This window comes from Lycium barbarum, chromosome 6, assembly GCF_019175385.1.
Source record: "Lycium barbarum isolate Lr01 chromosome 6, ASM1917538v2, whole genome shotgun sequence".
NCBI lineage: Eukaryota > Viridiplantae > Streptophyta > Magnoliopsida > Solanales > Solanaceae > Lycium > Lycium barbarum.
In genome coordinates this window covers 3,867,383-3,884,140 of record NC_083342.1, presented here as the reverse complement: position 1 = coordinate 3,884,140, position 16,758 = coordinate 3,867,383, and the positions used below count along the sequence as shown (strand labels likewise).

Genomic DNA, 16,758 nt, shown 5'->3' with positions numbered 1-16,758 from the left:
GATATTAAATGTTGATATTTTAATTGACTAGTTGCTACATAACATACGATAATATTTAGTAAACTATGACAATCAATGTAAATCCAAGTGACTTTTGAAAACATTAGACCGTTATACGCTAAAAAAATTGTTGCATAATATTTTAGAGTATGTTTTAAAGTTACAAAGATGTTTGGCGGGTAACACAAAATCATTAAACCTTTTCTTCCCGCCAATAAGGTTCCTGTCACTATACGGTTATTAGCTTTGCTTCCTTTTTGTTCATTCTCCCTTTATTTATTATTGCTTTAGTATTTTTTTATAGGCACTTGCCAACAATTTTGTTGGCACGTATATCAAGAATTTATTTATATTGGTTGATAATTGTTATTTTTTTTTCCCAAGGATTAACTCATTAACATATGTCGTACATTATTCAGAAATAAAAGAGAATTAACATATATTTAGTAAATTTTTTATGGTCAAATACATGTTATTGCTAATATCACGATGTAACACAATTTATTCGAATGTCTCGCATACAAATTGAGAATCATTCTGATACATTACGATCTTTTGAGGTTATGTATTAAGATTTTTCAATTGTGTTCGAATATTTTAAAAAGCAATACAATTATAACTTTTACATTCCTCAAGAGCTTAAGGATGACAGCTCATTAGAAAATATCACAAAGTTTTATCAGATATTAATAAGTGATTATTCTTTTATATTTTGGAGGAAGAACGTACATACATTAATTTGTAAAAATTTCCTTCAAGTTTTAAAATTTTGTTAGAATAAATGTATATAGAAAAATTTGATTTGTGTTAAAATTATTTTTCGTAAAAAAATATTTATTAATGATCAATAATAATGTTAGTAAATCCGCTCGATAAATTTTTTAATTATTAAAAATTGATTATAATTTTCAAGTGTTTGTCGGAGCCATGATACAAAGTTAAGAGTTGAGATAATTGTAAAGGAAAATAAGTTTCACCCAGAAAGTAAACGAGAGTCAATTCACCCCTTGATGGAAAATATTTTCTTAACAAAAACAATCAAATATAAAATTACCGTCAAAAGTTGCAGAAAAATCCCCAAATTTAAAACTAAAATTAACCTTAATTTAATTGTTTCACATATTTTTTCTTAATATTAAGTTATTTTAATTTTTTTTTAGATAATATTATACCTCCCCAAACAAAATTCAAAATTCAAAAACTCATCCGAGTCATCACTGAGTTATACCATAGTAAAGAAAATAATATCCAGAAAAGAAAGCCAAGCCCACACCATTAAACTTTGGTTACTGAAGAATCTAATCTATCTCTAGATTTTTCCCTTTTCATTTTTAGGGTTATAACCCTTTTTTTTGTTTCCCTTTCTCTTATCCATTTTAGGGCTATCTTTTCAATCAATGGCGGTGCTTGTGCTTTTTCCTTAACAAGGTCAGTTTTTTGTATATCTATTGTATATTTCTAGAAGGTTCTTAAGATTTTGCTGATATTTTTTTTTGTTCGATTTTTTGCGATCTGAACGAAGAAACCCGAGAATTTGATTAGATTTGTTCAAAATTTAAATTAAACTTGATTTAATTGTTTCGCATATCTTGTATTTTTTAAGAAGGTAAGTTTTTATATATTATATATTCGTTGAACTCGTTTTTTTCTATCAAAAGTTAGATATAGATTTGTATATTCTTACGATTTTGCTTTTTTTTTTTTGTGTGTTTGATTTTTTGCGATCTGAAGGAAGAAACCCTAGAATTTGATTGGATTTGTTGAAAGTATGCGAAGAAAATTAATATTTTGCTGTTTGTTTTGTTGCATTTTTGATATCTGAAGGAAGAAACCCTAGAATTTGATTGGATTTGTTGAAAATGTGCGAAGAAACTTAATATTTTGCTGATTTTTTTGTTGCATTTTTGATATCTGAAGGAAGAAACCCTAGAATTTGATTGGATTTGTTGAAAGAGTGTGTGTTTTCGTGTATAACAGTAGTTGTAGATTTGTATATTTCTCGAAGATACATAAGATTTTGCTGATTTTTTTTTTTGGTTGGATTTTTTATATTTCTAGAGGTTCTTAAGATTTTGTTGAGTTTTTGCGACCTGAAGGAAGAAACCGTAAAATTCGATTAGATTTGTTGAAAGTGTGGCGAAGGAGGCACGGATTTTTTTATGCGGAAGGAAATTTTGCCAATTTGCGTTTCATTGAAGTTAAAAATTTAAATTAAACTTGATTTAGTTGTTTCACATGTTACTTAAACTTGATTTAATTGCCAATTCCTTTATATATTGTATATTCCTTGAACTCGTCGTTTTCTGTATATAGATACAACAAACAACAACAACCTAGTGTAATCCCACAAAGTGGGGTTTGGGGAGGGTAGGATGTACGCAGACCTTACCTCAACCTTTTTGGGGTAGAGAGGCTGTTTCCGATAGACCTTCAGCTAAAAAAGAAACATAGTCAATGCAGGATTGCAAGAAAAATAGGCCAGCAAAATATCAAGATAGAAAATAAATGGAGCAACATATAATAATACACACATAAGGATAATACTCTACGCGATACCTAGATACTACTACTAAGAAAGGGGAAAAGGATATGGAAATGCTTGCCCCCCACCTCTGGCACACACAGCGCGACAAACTCAACTACCTACTAACCTTCTATCCTAATCTTCGATCTCCAAATCTTCCTATATGGATAGTCATAGATTTGTATATTTCTCGAAGATACTTAACATTTTGCCGATTTTGTTTGTTATTTTGTTGAATTTTTGCGATCTGAAGGAAAAAACCCTACAATTTGATTAGATTTGTTGAAAGTGTGGCGAAAGAACCACAGGGGTTGGCTTGGTGGCAATTGACTTGAGCCTTGGGGTGCTCCCTTTCAAGGTCTCAAGTTCGAAACCCACTGGGTGCAAACAATTTCTGAGGGCCATCGGACTGGGTAAAACCTGAATTAACCGTGGTGCACTTGCGGGAAACTCCTTGCCGAGGGCCTGTGCACCCCCGGGATTAGTCGGGGCTCTAAGAGACCCGGACACCCGGTGCTTAATCAAAAAAAAAAAAGAACCACAGATTTTGATATGGAAGCGAAATTTTGGTTCATATATATTGTTTATTCCTTGAACTCATCTTTTTCTGTCCAAGAGTAGTCAATAGATTTGTATATTTTTCGATTATACTTCAACGTTTCGCTGATTTTTTTGTTTGGTTTTTGCGATCTGAAGGAAGAAACCCTAGAATTTGATTCGATTTGTTGACAGAATGCAAAGCAACTTAAGATTTTGCTGATTTTTTGTTGGATTTTGTATATTTATCGAAGTTACTTATGATTTTGTTGATTTTCTTTGTTTTTTGTTGGATTTTGTATATTTCTCGAAGATACTTAAGATTTTGCTGATTTCTTTGTTTTTTTTGTTGGATTTTGTATATTTCTCGAAGATACTTAAGATTTTGCTATTTTTTGTTTTTTTGTTGGATTTTGTATATTTATCGAAGATACTTAAGATTTTGCTGATTTTTTTGTTTTGTTTTCATTGTTAGGTTTTTGAGATCTGAAGGGAAAATCCCTAAAGTTTGATTCGATTTGTTGAAAGTGTGGCGAAGGAAGCACAGATTTTGATACGGCTGGAAAATTTTGGATCGTAAACAGAGTTGCGTTTGCAAAAGCAGATTAATTATAGTAATTAAGCCGTGAATGACTTAAATTGACGGTTTAAAATAAGTACATTATTGAACACTTATTTTTTTGGATCGGAAATTGAGTTAGGGTTTTTTGGAATGGAGGGTGGTGTGGGCAGATCAGAAAGACGAGGGAGGAAAAGGCGAAGAAAGGATGTACAAAATGTGGAGGTTGATCAGGATGGGAAGAAAAGGGCTGTTGGATTGAAACCTAAAGCATTGGTGGGTAGGTATGTAAGGAAGGAATTTGAAGGAAATGGGTTATTTTTGGGAAAGGTTATGTATTACGATTCGGGGTTATATAGGGTTGATTATGACGATGGAGATTGCGAAGATTTGGATATCGGCGAATTGAAGGAGGTTTTGGTTGAAGATGATGAGTTGGTTGGTGAATGGTTGGACAGGAAGAAAAAGTTAAATGAAATGGTAGCAAGTAGCGAGGTAAAAGATGAGCCGATAAGTTCTGTAGCTGATAAGATTGAAGAAGTGCCAGTTTCGTGTGATTTGGGGAATGATTGTACTGTTAAACTTGAGAAAACGGAAGCAGATATTGATGCTAATTCACTGAGTGATTTGTCTGAAGATGATGAGGACCAGGATTTATGTTTAGAGGTGGAAAAGCCGCCGCTTGTTCCTGCGCCTGAACTGCCTCCATCTTCGGGCAACATTGGAATTCCGGAGGAGTATGTATCGTACCTTTTGTCCATTTATAGCTTTCTACGGACGTTCAGTACAACATTGTTTTTGAGTCCCTTTGGACTTGATGACTTTGTGGGTGCACTCAACTGTTCCGTTCCAAACACGTTGTTAGACTCTGTTCATGTTGCTCTTATGCGCGTTTTGAGGCGTCACCTCGATAACCTGTCATCTGATGGTTCCGAGATCGCATCAAAATGCCTAAGGTGAGTACTTGCCTATTTCATGGATGCTATTTTTTTGAAAAACTGTTAGACTAAGTTTTAATCTGTTTTACTTTTATGTTGTTTTGGTCTGAATTATCTGGGAGGTATTCCCTGCTATGCTGTCATTCCGAAAAATACACCACTGAACTTGAAGATTGCCTTGATTATGGCGTGGTAAAATAAACTAAAAGCTAGATAACTTGTCAGAAGAAGAATACAGATGATATTTTATGACATGAAGTTCCATTACAGTGTGTCTTCATGCAGTTTGATTTTTGCCTGTATGAAGGCATTGAATGTCATACTTTCCTGATAGTTTAGTTGTCTTTCCTTAATTAATCAGGGCATTACATTGTTTGTATGTTTGGGATGTGCTTGAATAATTATCGTGATGAATATATATATATATATATATATATATATATATATATATATATATCCTTTTTGCAAGCAGTAGGAGTTGTCCACTTTTGTTGAATGACCGGATTTTTTGACTATTCCCTTTTACCCTACTTTCATGGAGGAGATCTTGAAATGGACAATTAATGTATTTAGTTAGCCAGTGAAGTTGTGCTTACAGGATGGCATATGTAGGCTTCTATATAACTAGTAAACTGGTCCGTGCTTCGCGCGGTTATTAAAACCTTATAAAATTCATGTAATGATGATCTTTCTTTAAATATCTAAATTCAAATCGAAATTCGATTAAAAAGTAAACCTAAAATTTTGACAACCGCACATTCAAATTCTCTTCACAATTATGTAATTCTAAAGTATACAAATATTTTTAACAAACTTTTTGAGACCTTTCTTTCCTAGTTTTGTACATTTTATTATTAACACAACCTTATCTTCATTAACCCTTCATCACCCAACACTTAGTTCCTAGATAATCATTTCAATCAAAAAGAATTCTTAAAATTAGCACCATCTAGTATGACCTATTTTTTTTATTTTGTTCTTTTATTGCTTCATTTCCCATAGTAATAATATTTTATATCAATAGATAAGTTTATGAACATTTGTTTGCAGCTTACATATTAGTTAGTTTTATGTTAAAGCAGTAATGTATTTTTATATCAGTAGTATATTTTTATATTTTTAGGAATGCTATTTAAACATCTATCTTCGAGATTTAACTTCAATAAATTATCTATTTATCCATTAATTTATCTCAAGCCTCTTCTCCTATTTAAGGTCATTAGGTAGGGAGCAATTTGCACGATTGCCCTTATTCGGGGGTGCTCTTTAAGTTTTGCCCCTCAAATTGCTGGTCTTTAATTTTTGTTCTTCGCCTCTCAGTCAAAAATTTTAAAAAAAAATCGCAAGGCATAGTTTGGATTTTGTAAGCCAGAGTTTGCTACTGTATAACACAGAGTTTACCTTAAGGTAGCAAACTCTGCCATGTGTGTTTTTTTTTTTTTTTTTTTTTTTTAATTTTTTGACTCAGTGAGGGTTCGAACCCGGAACCCATGGGTTTTAAGGTGAAGGGAAAAAATTGAAGACCAACAATTTGAGGGGCAAAAATTAAAGACCAGTGCCTTTGAAGGGCAACCCGCGCAAAAAATATTAGCAATTAGGTAATCAAGTTAGTACATACATTGCTTAAGGTATTTGTTTTTAAAAAAAGAAAATGATTTTTTTTACCATATGTAAACATTAAATAGGATAACATGATAATTTCTATTGTTGATAAGTGCAAGCCATGAATATATAGGATTAAAGAAGAAATTAAGAAGTACGTAAAGGAAATAGAGGAAAATAAAAAATAAATTAAATCACGTACTTGTAGCCTCGGACCTCTCATTGAGAGCATTGACCTAAAACAGAAAAAACATAAGAATTTAAAATTAAGCAAATTTTAAAACCTATAAGCACAAAGTAAAGATATTTTAGAGTAGGAGAAATTGGAGCAGTAATAACCGAGATTTGAGATTTCTTGTTTTGATAATGAATAGTAGAAAATATCAAAATATTAATAAATGACATGAGAGTTGAAGTAGTAATGATTAAAATAAATATTCTTACAATAACATAAATACAAAAATAGGAAGAGGTGGTAAAAAGGAAGACTCGGTTCGGGGTTGAGGGGAAATGAAAGTTAGAGGTCGCCTCTTTTTCCCTTTTCTTGGTAAAGTACTATTTTTCCCTTTTCTTGGTAAAGTACTGGGGAACGAAAAACAGAACAACAACATACTGAGTAAAATTCCACAATGTGGGGTCTAGGGAGGGTAAAGTTTACGTAGACCTTACCCCTATCTCGAAAGATAGGGGGACTATTTCCGAAAGACCCTCGGCTCAAGAAAAAACATGACGAGACAAGGTTAGATAGGCACAAATAGTTCAAAGCAATATGAAAATGCAACTAACGAAAGCGGAAAAAAAACCCTGGTAAAGCAGTCTGAGAAAAAAGAAGCAGTAGCTACCACAGATAAATAATATATTCAAGGTACAAAAAACAACATATAGTAGCAAGATTAAAAGGACAACAAACTGTAGATCAAAACTGCGACCATTAGTACCAAGGGATACGCGGGACAACCTACTAGCCTTCTAGCCTAATTTGAGTCCTCCATAGCCTCCTATCTAAGGTCATGTGCTCGGTTAGCAGGAAATGTGCCATGTCCTGCCTAAGCATCTCTCCCCAATACTTCTTCTGCCTACCTTTACCTCTTCTGAAACCATTCATAGCCAGCCTCTCACACCTCCGCACTGGGACATCTGTGTCTCTCCTCTTCACATGCCCAAACCATCTCAACCGCGCTTCCCGCAACTTGTCCTCCACCGATGCCACTCCAACCTTATCCGGAATATCTTCATTCCTAATCCTATCTCTCTTGGTGTGCCCACACATCCATCGCATCATTCTCATTTCCGCAACTTTTATCTTTTGGACGTGCGAGTTCTTGACTGCCCAACACTCCGCCCCGTGCAACAGAGTCGGTCTCACTACCACTTTGTAGAACTTGCCTTTAAGCTTTGGTGGCGCCTTCTTATCACACAACACTCCTGAAGCGAGCCTCCATTTCATCCGCCCTATACCAATACGATGCATGACATCATCGTCAAAATCCCCATATCCTTGTATAATAAACCCAAGATACTTGAAACTTCCTTTTTTTGATGGCCTGGGTACCAAGCCTCACTTCCACGCCAGCCTCATGTGTCACATCACTGGACCTGCACTCCATTTACTTTGTGAAATAAGGAAAAAAAAAAGAAAAATTCTATCTAACATATGTAGCATCAATATGAAAATAAGCTCACGAATGATTAAAAAACTAAATAAGTATTATAGCCCTATTACAGAATTATACTGTAATATAAAGGTGTGAATATTCGAATATAAATGATTAAAAAAATAACCCCACATACCATTCATGTTTACACAGTATACTACACCTTCATTCTGGATTTCGAATCTGTTGTCTGGCTCGTTGCATTCCATAAAAACACAACCTGTCAACAAAAAGGAGCATTGACAACACCCATTTACCGACCAAAGAGAAGATCTGAAATTTGAGGTCAACACTTCAAATTGGCATTATACACAACCCACCTATACGTTTAGTCTTTTTGTTAAAGAACTAATGAGAAGAATTAATGAAATCAATTTTAGAGGAAATGCTAGTTCTTTCAGTTTGCAAAATCACGTCTTTTCTTCATTTAAAGGATATGTTGGCTGTTTTTGGTTTGCAACATCACGTCCTTTCCTTCATTATTTAGTATACGAGAAAATGAAAAGTCAGAAGTTATAGGAAAAGAACAGGTCTTGGTAACTTAATTTTCTTAAATGTTTTCCTCATTTAATTGAGCGTGACAAGAAAGTGCCACCAAAACTTAAGGGCAAGTTCTACAAAGTGGTGGTTAGACCGACTCTGTTGCACGGGGCAGAGTGTTGGCCAGTCAAGAACTCTCACGTGCAGAAGATAAAAGTCGCGGAAATGAGAATGTGCGGTGGATGTGTGGGCACACTAGGAGAGATAGGATCAGGAATGAGGACATCAGGGACAAGGTGGGAGTGACATCAGTGGAGGACAAGATGCGGGAAGCGAGGTTGAGATGGTTTGGGCATGTGAAGAGGAGAGGCATAGATGCCCCAGTGCGGAGGTGTGAGAGGTTGGCTTTGGACGGTTTTAGGAGAGGTAGAGGAAGGCCAAAGAAATATTGGGGAGAGGTGATTAGGCAGGATTTGGCGTTGTTTCAGATTACCGAGGACATGACCTTAGATAGGAGGTTGTGGAGGGCTCAGATTAGGGTAGAAGGCTAGTAGGGCTCAGATTAGGGTAGAAGGCTAGTAGGTAGTCTCGCTTTTCTGTCGCCCTAGTAGGCGTAGCTTTGCTCTACTTTTTATTGCCCTATGTTTCTTGTTTTTATGTGTTGGGTCTTGTCTCTCCATGCTGTTTTATCATGACTTCTTTGCCCTTGTTTTTTTCTCATTTTCGCATTGCTTTGATTTGCTGTCGGTATCTGACTTTTTCCCCCTTGTTTTCTTTTGAGCCGAGGGTCTTTCAGAAACAGCCTCCCTACCAAGGTGGGGGTAAGGTCTGCGTACATTTAACCCTCCCCAGACCCCACACTGTGGGATTCAACTGGGTATGTTGTTGTTAATTGAGCCATGTAAAAAGATAATTGTGTTTCTTCTTCACCAAAAAAAGATAATTGTGTTTCTTGGCCAAAGAGAGGTGTGGCATCACTTTTTCTATTCCTAGCTATATATATATATATATATTATACAATTTAGTAAGGTACATTTTGGAAACTTAACTAGTGCTGCTTGCTCGTAGGAACGTTGATTGGAGCTTGCTTGATACAATGACTTGGCCTGCTTATCTAGTTCATTATTTAACGGGAATGGGATACACAGATGAACATGATTGGAAAGATTTTTATCCCCATACTTTGGAGAAGGAATACTACTCATTATCTGCCGGCAGGAAACTCGTAGTTCTGCAGATCTTGTGCGACAGTGTCCTAGATTCTGAAGAGCTAATAGCAGAAATTGACATGCGCAAAGAATCAGAGGTAGGAATTGATTCAGATGGGTGTACAGTTTTTTCCCCTGTAATTGGACCACGCAGAGTGCATCCACGGTACTCTAAAACTTCTGCCTGCAAGGACCAAGAAGCCATCAAGCTTAGTAAAGAAAACAGTGAAACAACTTTCTCTTTGAATACTAATTCTTTGGGTTCCAAAGACAGTGGACAAGATTCTATTCGTGGTGTTGATCAAGATGATAATGGTGATGAGTGCCGTCTCTGCGGTATGGATGGAACTTTACTTTGCTGTGATGGCTGTCCATCATCTTATCATGGTAGGTGCATTGGTGTTTGCAAGATGTATATACCAGAAGGAGCATGGTATTGCCCTGAGTGCACAATCAATGAGCTTGAGCCCAAAATTACAAGGGGAACATCTCTGAAAGGATCAGAGGTGTTTGGTGTTGATCCCTACGGACAAGTCTTTATGGGTACTTGCAATCATCTGCTTGTGTATGTCTCTTAACTTTTATAGTTATTGACTCTGTTAAGTTGCAGTATTTGATTACGGGATATTCTATGTGGAGATATACAATGCCCTTAATCTTAAGTAGTTCATGCTGAAATCTTCCTCTTGTTATCTTTTTTAATGTATTTTTAATCGTCTATTATAGGTTGAAGGCTTTGGCTGGCTCAGACTGTAATGTCAGATACTACTATGACAAAGACATAACCAAGGTCCTGCAAGCACTCAGTGCCAATGTGCAGCATTATGCCTTATATTTGGAAATATGTAAAGGAATTATTCAGTACTGGGAACTTCCAGTCAATTTCATATTCCCTAATGGTGAACTTTCTGAAATTAGGAGGCAAGGAGAAGGCACAACAGGTGGTTCCCTTATGCCATCCCTTAATTCATCGGTTACGGAAAGTCTTGGAGAAGAGAATACTGCAAGTTGTGTCACTGAAATTGGTCAAGGAAATGCTCTTCTAGGCAACTTATCAATGGAACCTATGCAGAATGAGAAATTAGGTGTAGTTTCCCGACCTGATGGTCTTTGTCTGGCAAATATTAATTCTATAGCAAGACAGAGTACTGCACCCATAGACTCGTTGCCACCTGAACAAATTCAAGTGAAACCCCTTGTATGTACTGGATCAGTTGACCAGCAACTTATTCCTTCTGAGTGGACTGAACAAAATGGTCCACATTTTGTAAAGACTGCTATACATACCTCAAGCCACATTAACTACTTGGAACAAACTAATGGTAATTATGCTGGTGTCACGGTGTCTTATGGAAGAGGTTGCTTATACATGGGTTCATCTTTCAAACCTCAAGGATATATAAATAGTTATCTGCATGGAGATTTTGCTGCATCTGCTGCTGCTAGTCTAGCTGTCCTTTCTTCTGAAGAAAACCATGGTTCTGAGACTCGTGTTTCAGACACTAAGCGTAAACATATGTCTGCAAGTTTTTTACTTCAAGCTAAAGCTTTCTCGTCAGTAGCTATGCGTTTTTTCTGGCCGAATACGGAAAAGAAACTCGTGGAGGTACCAAGGGAAAGATGTAGTTGGTGTCTTAGTTGTAAAGCTCCTGTGACTAGTAAGAGAGGATGCTTGTTGAATGCTGCAGCATCAAATGCCATTAAGGGGGCTGTGAAGATACTTAGTGGCCTACGTCCTGCAAAAGGTGGTGAGGGGAGTCTTCCCGGTATTGCCACATATATTATGTTGATGGAGGAGAGCTTAACTGGTCTGATAGGTGGCCCTTTTCAGAGTGAAGCTTTTAGAAAGCAATGGCGTAAACAGGCTGAACAAGCTACTAGTTGCAGTGCGATAAAGTCTCTTTTGCTCGAAGTAAGCTTTTTGCAGATTTTTTTTTATGTTATTGTTAATAATGTTCACTTTCTTTTCCATAGTTCTCTTAATGTTTGTTACCACTTCTAGATTTACTTTATTATTAACTGATAAAGACTGTATTTTGGTTATTGTTTTGGAGCATTGATAGTACTTTATGCTAGTAGTATTAGGGGCTACTCGGTAGCGTAATTCATTTAACTGATGCACTTATAATAGAATCTGAAAATGGCTGACCATTGATGTAACATAACTATGTATCACATAAGTGATGACTCATGTTGGAAAGCCAATACATTTTATAACTTGTGTCCATCATTTGTTTTTCGATTGTATGGATTTTTTTTGGTAGTTAATTTGAATATTTTGTTTAGAGAATATAAAGTGCTAAGTATATCTTGACAACCCACTTTATAACATCGGTAGCGGCCATGTTACACCAAAAGTTGAGCAAAAATATACATCCATGTTCTTCATCATAAGAAATATATGTTCACGTTTAAGGCTCACAATATTGACTGTTCTTCAAAGACTCTAGAATTTCTTTCCTTCAAAACGACCCACCATATAACAGCAGGGATAGTGTTCCGGATTTTGTGGGAAGATTTTGTCATGTTTGGGGTCCAAGTGAGGAGAAAGTCCAGGGAGCTCCTGGTAAAGCTCATTTGATGCCCAGGGTATTAAAGAAAAAAATGCCAAATTTGACTTGTAGTATTACATTGAAGAAAAAGATGGTTGATATCCTCTGCATGCACTTCAGAAATGGAGCATTTAGTGTTTAATGAGATGCCTCTTTTCTGGAGATTGTTCCGATTAAGACTTTTAGTAACTTACCCTCTGCTACAAGCCAAGTGAAACATTTGACCTGGTTCTTTCAAATAGATTTCCAAAGAAACGTGTTATGTGGAAAAGAGAGTGTTGTTTGTGGTTCATCAATCTTTCACCTGAAGTATGAAATCCAGCAACCAAGGGCAAATTCCACTTTGCTTAAGTCTCAGCCTTTGATTCTTAGTTGCACATTATTTGAATTCCAACAGAATTTTGCAATTTGATGGCTGCTATAGAATTTAGAAGGATTAGGCAATCTGGCTTTGTTTGTGCTATTAGAATAATTCGAAGGGTAGATAGTTTATTATATGCCCCAACATTTGACATCTATTACAACTTCGTACATATGATTTTATCTATAGATTATCATGTTCTCCATGTGATGAATGTAGTGTATGGCTTTATGTTTGTAGCTTGAGGAGAATATCCGTCTAGTTGCATTTTCTGTGGATTGGACGAAGCTTGTTGACGGTGGGTCATCTGAGTCTTCCATCACTCCTCCAGCTGCTGGTGCTGCTGGATCAACTCAGAAGCGTAAACCAGGGAGACGTGGTAGGAAACCAATGGCTATTGTTGAAGCCACTGCTGATGAGTCCCAGGATATACTGACTGACTTCACTTGGTGGAGAGGTGGCTTGATTTCTAAGTTTATATTCCAGAAAGGGACTCTACCCCGAAGGATGGTGAAGAAAGCTGCACGTCAAGGTGTCTTTGAGATAATCCCATTACCTTTTTTGTACTGCAAATCTTCATTTTTTCACTTGTTGAAAAGAAAGAAATTCCATGTCGTCTTGCCATAGATTCAGTGGAATACAAATATAAATGCCATGAGAGTTCATTAACAGCTTATACACTTACAGGTGGTGTAAGAAAGATACCCAGTATTTATTATGCTGAAGGGACTGAGACTGCCAAAAGAAATAGGCAGCTTGTTTGGCGGGCTGCAGTTGATATGTGTAGGACAACATCACAGCTTGCGCTTCAGGTGATTGAGATATGTTTGATAAAGATTTAAGCTCTGCTTTTTGTGACAAGCTTTTGCTGCAAGTCTGGCTCAAGTGTTTCTTGTGATGTTCAATCTTAGTGAATAAAGGTTTTTTTTTTTTTTTTTTTCTTCCTAAAGGTGAGGTACCTAGACATGCATCTGAGATGGACTGACCTTGTTCGTCCCGAACAGAGTGTCCAAGACGGAAAAGGTCCAGAAACAGAAGCTTCATCTTTCAGAAATGCTAACATATGCGACAAAAGAGTTGTTGAAGATGAGATTAGGTATGGTGTTGTTTTTGGGATTCAGAAGCATCTCCCATCTCGTGTGATGAAGAGTGTAGTAGACGTAGAGAAAACACAGGATGGAAAGGAAAAATATTGGTTTTCTGAGTTGCGGATTCCTTTGTATCTTATCAAAGAGTATGAAGAAAAAATGGGTAAAGATCTGCCTTCAGCAAACAAACCCACAAGGGCATTTACACAGAATAAACCCTTGAGGGCTCCTTGTATAGATATCTTCTCTTATCTAGTACAGAAGAGAGATGGCAATGATAAGTATTGTTGTGCTTCATGTCAAGCGGATGTGCCATTCAGGTATCCATTTAATGCATTTATCAAAAATTCTTTCTGCTTTTTCTTATGTTCATTTATTTATGCGATCTCATTTTCTCAGGTATGCGGTCAAGTGCAATACATGCCAAGGTACTATAATATCATATATTTCTTGTATCAGTTACTATCATGTTGTTAAGCAGTCTAGCTAGTTGTCTGGGAGTTTATCCATATTATCTATTTTGCAGGGTTCTGTCACGAGCACTGTACTGTTAGTTCAACAGTTGATACTACTAACACTTGCAAACAGTGTAACCAAAATAGAGCCCTTTCTCAAGCTAAATGCAGTGATGAATCTCCAACAAGTCCTTTACTCCTGCAAGGACAATACTTTCCAAAGCCAATATCAGCCAACAAAGGAGTAAATGTTGGTAATTTTAGTCGTCCACCAGCGTCCATTGCCACTTTGAAGCATTCTTCTGTGAAGAAGCATGATAATTCTTCAAACTCCACAGCAAAAACAAAGCGCAACTTAGGTGTCATTTGGAGAAAGAAGAATGAGGAGACTAGTGCTGATTTTAGATTAAGAAACATACTACTGAAGGGCAATCCAGACGGGTATTCTTTCATAACTACTTGCCACCTTTGTCGCAAGCCATACGATCCTGATTTGATGTACATCCGTTGTGAAACCTGTTCAAGTATGTCCCTGAGAGGAATTCTTTTTACCTGTTAATCTTGTATTTATGTTTCATTACTAGGTTTAGTGCAATAATTAATGCAATGTGAGTTTGCAGATTGGTTTCATGCTGATGCTGTTGGACTTGAAGAGTCAAAAGTTTTTGAAGTGATGGGGTTCAAATGTTCTAGATGCCGTAGAACTAGAATACCTATCTGTCCTTATTTGGATCCAGAAAGCAAAAAGCAGTTAGAAGAAAAGAGAACGCGCTCAAGGGCTTCAAAGATAGATAATCCAGGAATGGAGTTTGGTTCTGGGATGATTTCTGAGCTGCATATGGATGACGAGATGTCTACTCAAGTGGTGCCTTCAAACGAGGACAACATATATCTAGAAGATGATAATTCTCTTCCTTTTTCTACTTCAGAAGAATTCAGTGAGCAATTTCCAGATGCTGATTGTGAATGGAATTCCGCAACCATGTCTGTGCTGGGCCCTAAAAAATTGCCTGTAAGAAGGCATGTAAAGAATGAGAATGATATGGATTCTTCTTTTGCAAGCAATCCTTCCCATGCTGATTTTTTTGGAGGAAACATAATGATTTCCGCAGAAGATATACCAGCTAATGCTGAACGGGGTGGTAAACTGCCAGTAAGAAGAAATGGAGGAATAGAGAAGGATGCAGATACTCCTTTTGCCAACAACCCTACAAATGTTGAATTATCCACACCTCTTGAGGTTGAATGGGATACTTCAAGAAATGGTTTTGAGGAAGGCATGATGTTTGAATTTGATGATATGGAGTTTGAACCTCAGACCTATTTCTCTTTCAACGAATTGCTTGCATCTGATGATTGTGGTCCTCCTATTGATGGATCTGCTAATTTAACGGAAAACGTTGACTCATCATTGGGGTTTCCATCTGATGGACTTTCGGATATGTCTTACTTTCAGCACGAGCATGCACTTAGCATAGATTCTGCTGCTGTCACTGTCCCTTGTAAAATGTGTTCCCATTCTGAACCATGCCCTGATCTTTGTTGTCAAATGTGTGGCATATGGATCCACAGTCATTGTTCACCTTGGGTTGAAGAGTCGTTTGGGGAAGCCGGTTGGTGGTGTGGCAGCTGTAGGGAATGGAGATAGTTGATGCTAATACTATTTTGTGATCTTAACTGATTGAAGCCAGAGGTGCATCAGCCTGAGGGAATTGGAGGATTTTGACCTTACTGATGCAGTTTCCTGTGCAGATTATTTGCTACTATTGCTGCTTTTGTTGCAAATAGAGAAGGAAATTGAAACTGCCAGCATGTACTTTTTATGCTAAACTGCTGTGAGCACCGAAGGGCTGCTGCAATTTCGCGACCTGGCAGATTTCTCTCGTGCAATCTGTGAGCTTTCGTCATCTGCTAGTCTCGTTTTTCTTTCGAATGATTATTAGCTGGATGATAAGAAAACAGTCAAGTGCAATATACATGTAGAAAAATGATTTAGTAGGGAGGTTGTGGTATTTGCTCCAACCTTGGCAGATAAGCAACTCTTTTTTGTTGGCGCTTATCTGATATTTTTGATTTGTATAAAGAGGCCATTATTTAGAATTTTTTTTTCCATTATCCGCGTTTTTAAACCACTTATTGACTTTTTAAAAAGGAAAATAGAACATTGCAATGGGGTCATAATTGGACAAGTAACACTAACCAATATGTTGCTGCAACATTTTAGTAAAACTGGTAATAGTTTTAAGTTACTATTCGCAGTTTAGAATGCACTCGATGATCTTGACCAGGACTCTTCAAGATTACCTCATTGCCAAGAAACCATGTCTTTGCGACAAGCATTGGAAGTTATGTTACTGAAATTTCTCGCCTATTGGTTTACTTTGGAGTTTAATTTAGTCCATTAAATGCTTCAAAATGAATATGGATATATCAAAAGGAATGTCACAGTAATTGTTATTGTAAAAATGAAAATATATTTGCCTCCAAAGTTAAATGATGATAGGTTGAATCAATTCACTTGCACTTTTTTTATTTCACCTGCGTAATCAAATGTCGGAGTAAGCTTTCAAGTAGCGATCGGATTTCACTTCAACAGCCAGTTACAAAAAAGATAATAAGTTTAAAGAACTATACAAATCTTTTTTTATTTTTCATGTTAGTTAGTCGCTTTGATGTCTTTGAGTCGGGGTCTATCGGAAACAGCCTCTCTACCCGTCAAAAGGTTGAGGTAAGATCTGCATACACTCTACCCTCCCCAGAACTCACCTGGTGGGATTATACTGGGCATGTTGTTGTAGT

At 36.6% G+C, this 16,758-nt stretch overlaps 1 protein-coding gene across 2 annotated transcripts; it reads left to right on the top strand.

Annotated features, from left to right (window-relative positions):
* The first annotated feature begins 1,237 nt into the window (after window positions 1-1,237).
* On the top strand, window positions 1,238-16,059 carry LOC132600516 (DDT domain-containing protein PTM-like). Of its 2 annotated transcripts, none has more exons than XM_060313737.1 (10): window positions 1,238-1,428; window positions 3,537-4,576; window positions 9,364-10,068; window positions 10,230-11,415; window positions 12,657-12,948; window positions 13,104-13,228; window positions 13,367-13,824; window positions 13,904-13,932; window positions 14,031-14,483; window positions 14,580-16,059. In XM_060313737.1, exons 2-10 carry the CDS (start codon window positions 3,774-3,776, stop codon window positions 15,605-15,607), a joined length of 5,079 nt encoding a protein of 1,692 aa, XP_060169720.1. In that variant the 5' UTR covers window positions 1,238-1,428; window positions 3,537-3,773; the 3' UTR covers window positions 15,608-16,059. The 2 variants fall into 2 exon arrangements, with proteins under 2 accessions (XP_060169720.1, XP_060169721.1); XM_060313738.1 differs by lacking the exon at window positions 1,238-1,428 and adding an exon at window positions 1,459-1,606.
* Window positions 16,060-16,758: the final 699 nt, after the last annotated feature.

What these genes read in the sequence shown, in the direction of transcription:
- LOC132600516 (XM_060313737.1), top strand. Translation starts at nt 3,774, where the DNA reads ATGGAGGGTGGTGTGGGCAGATCAGAAAGACGAGGGAGGAAAAGGCGA. An exon ending in ATCGCATCAAAATGCCTAAG is followed by an intron (nt 4,577 to 9,363) that starts GTGAGTACTTGC and finishes GCTTGCTCGTAG; the next exon opens with GAACGTTGATTGGAGCTTGC. An exon ending in CAAGTGCAATACATGCCAAG is followed by an intron (nt 13,933 to 14,030) that starts GTACTATAATAT and finishes TCTATTTTGCAG; the next exon opens with GGTTCTGTCACGAGCACTGT.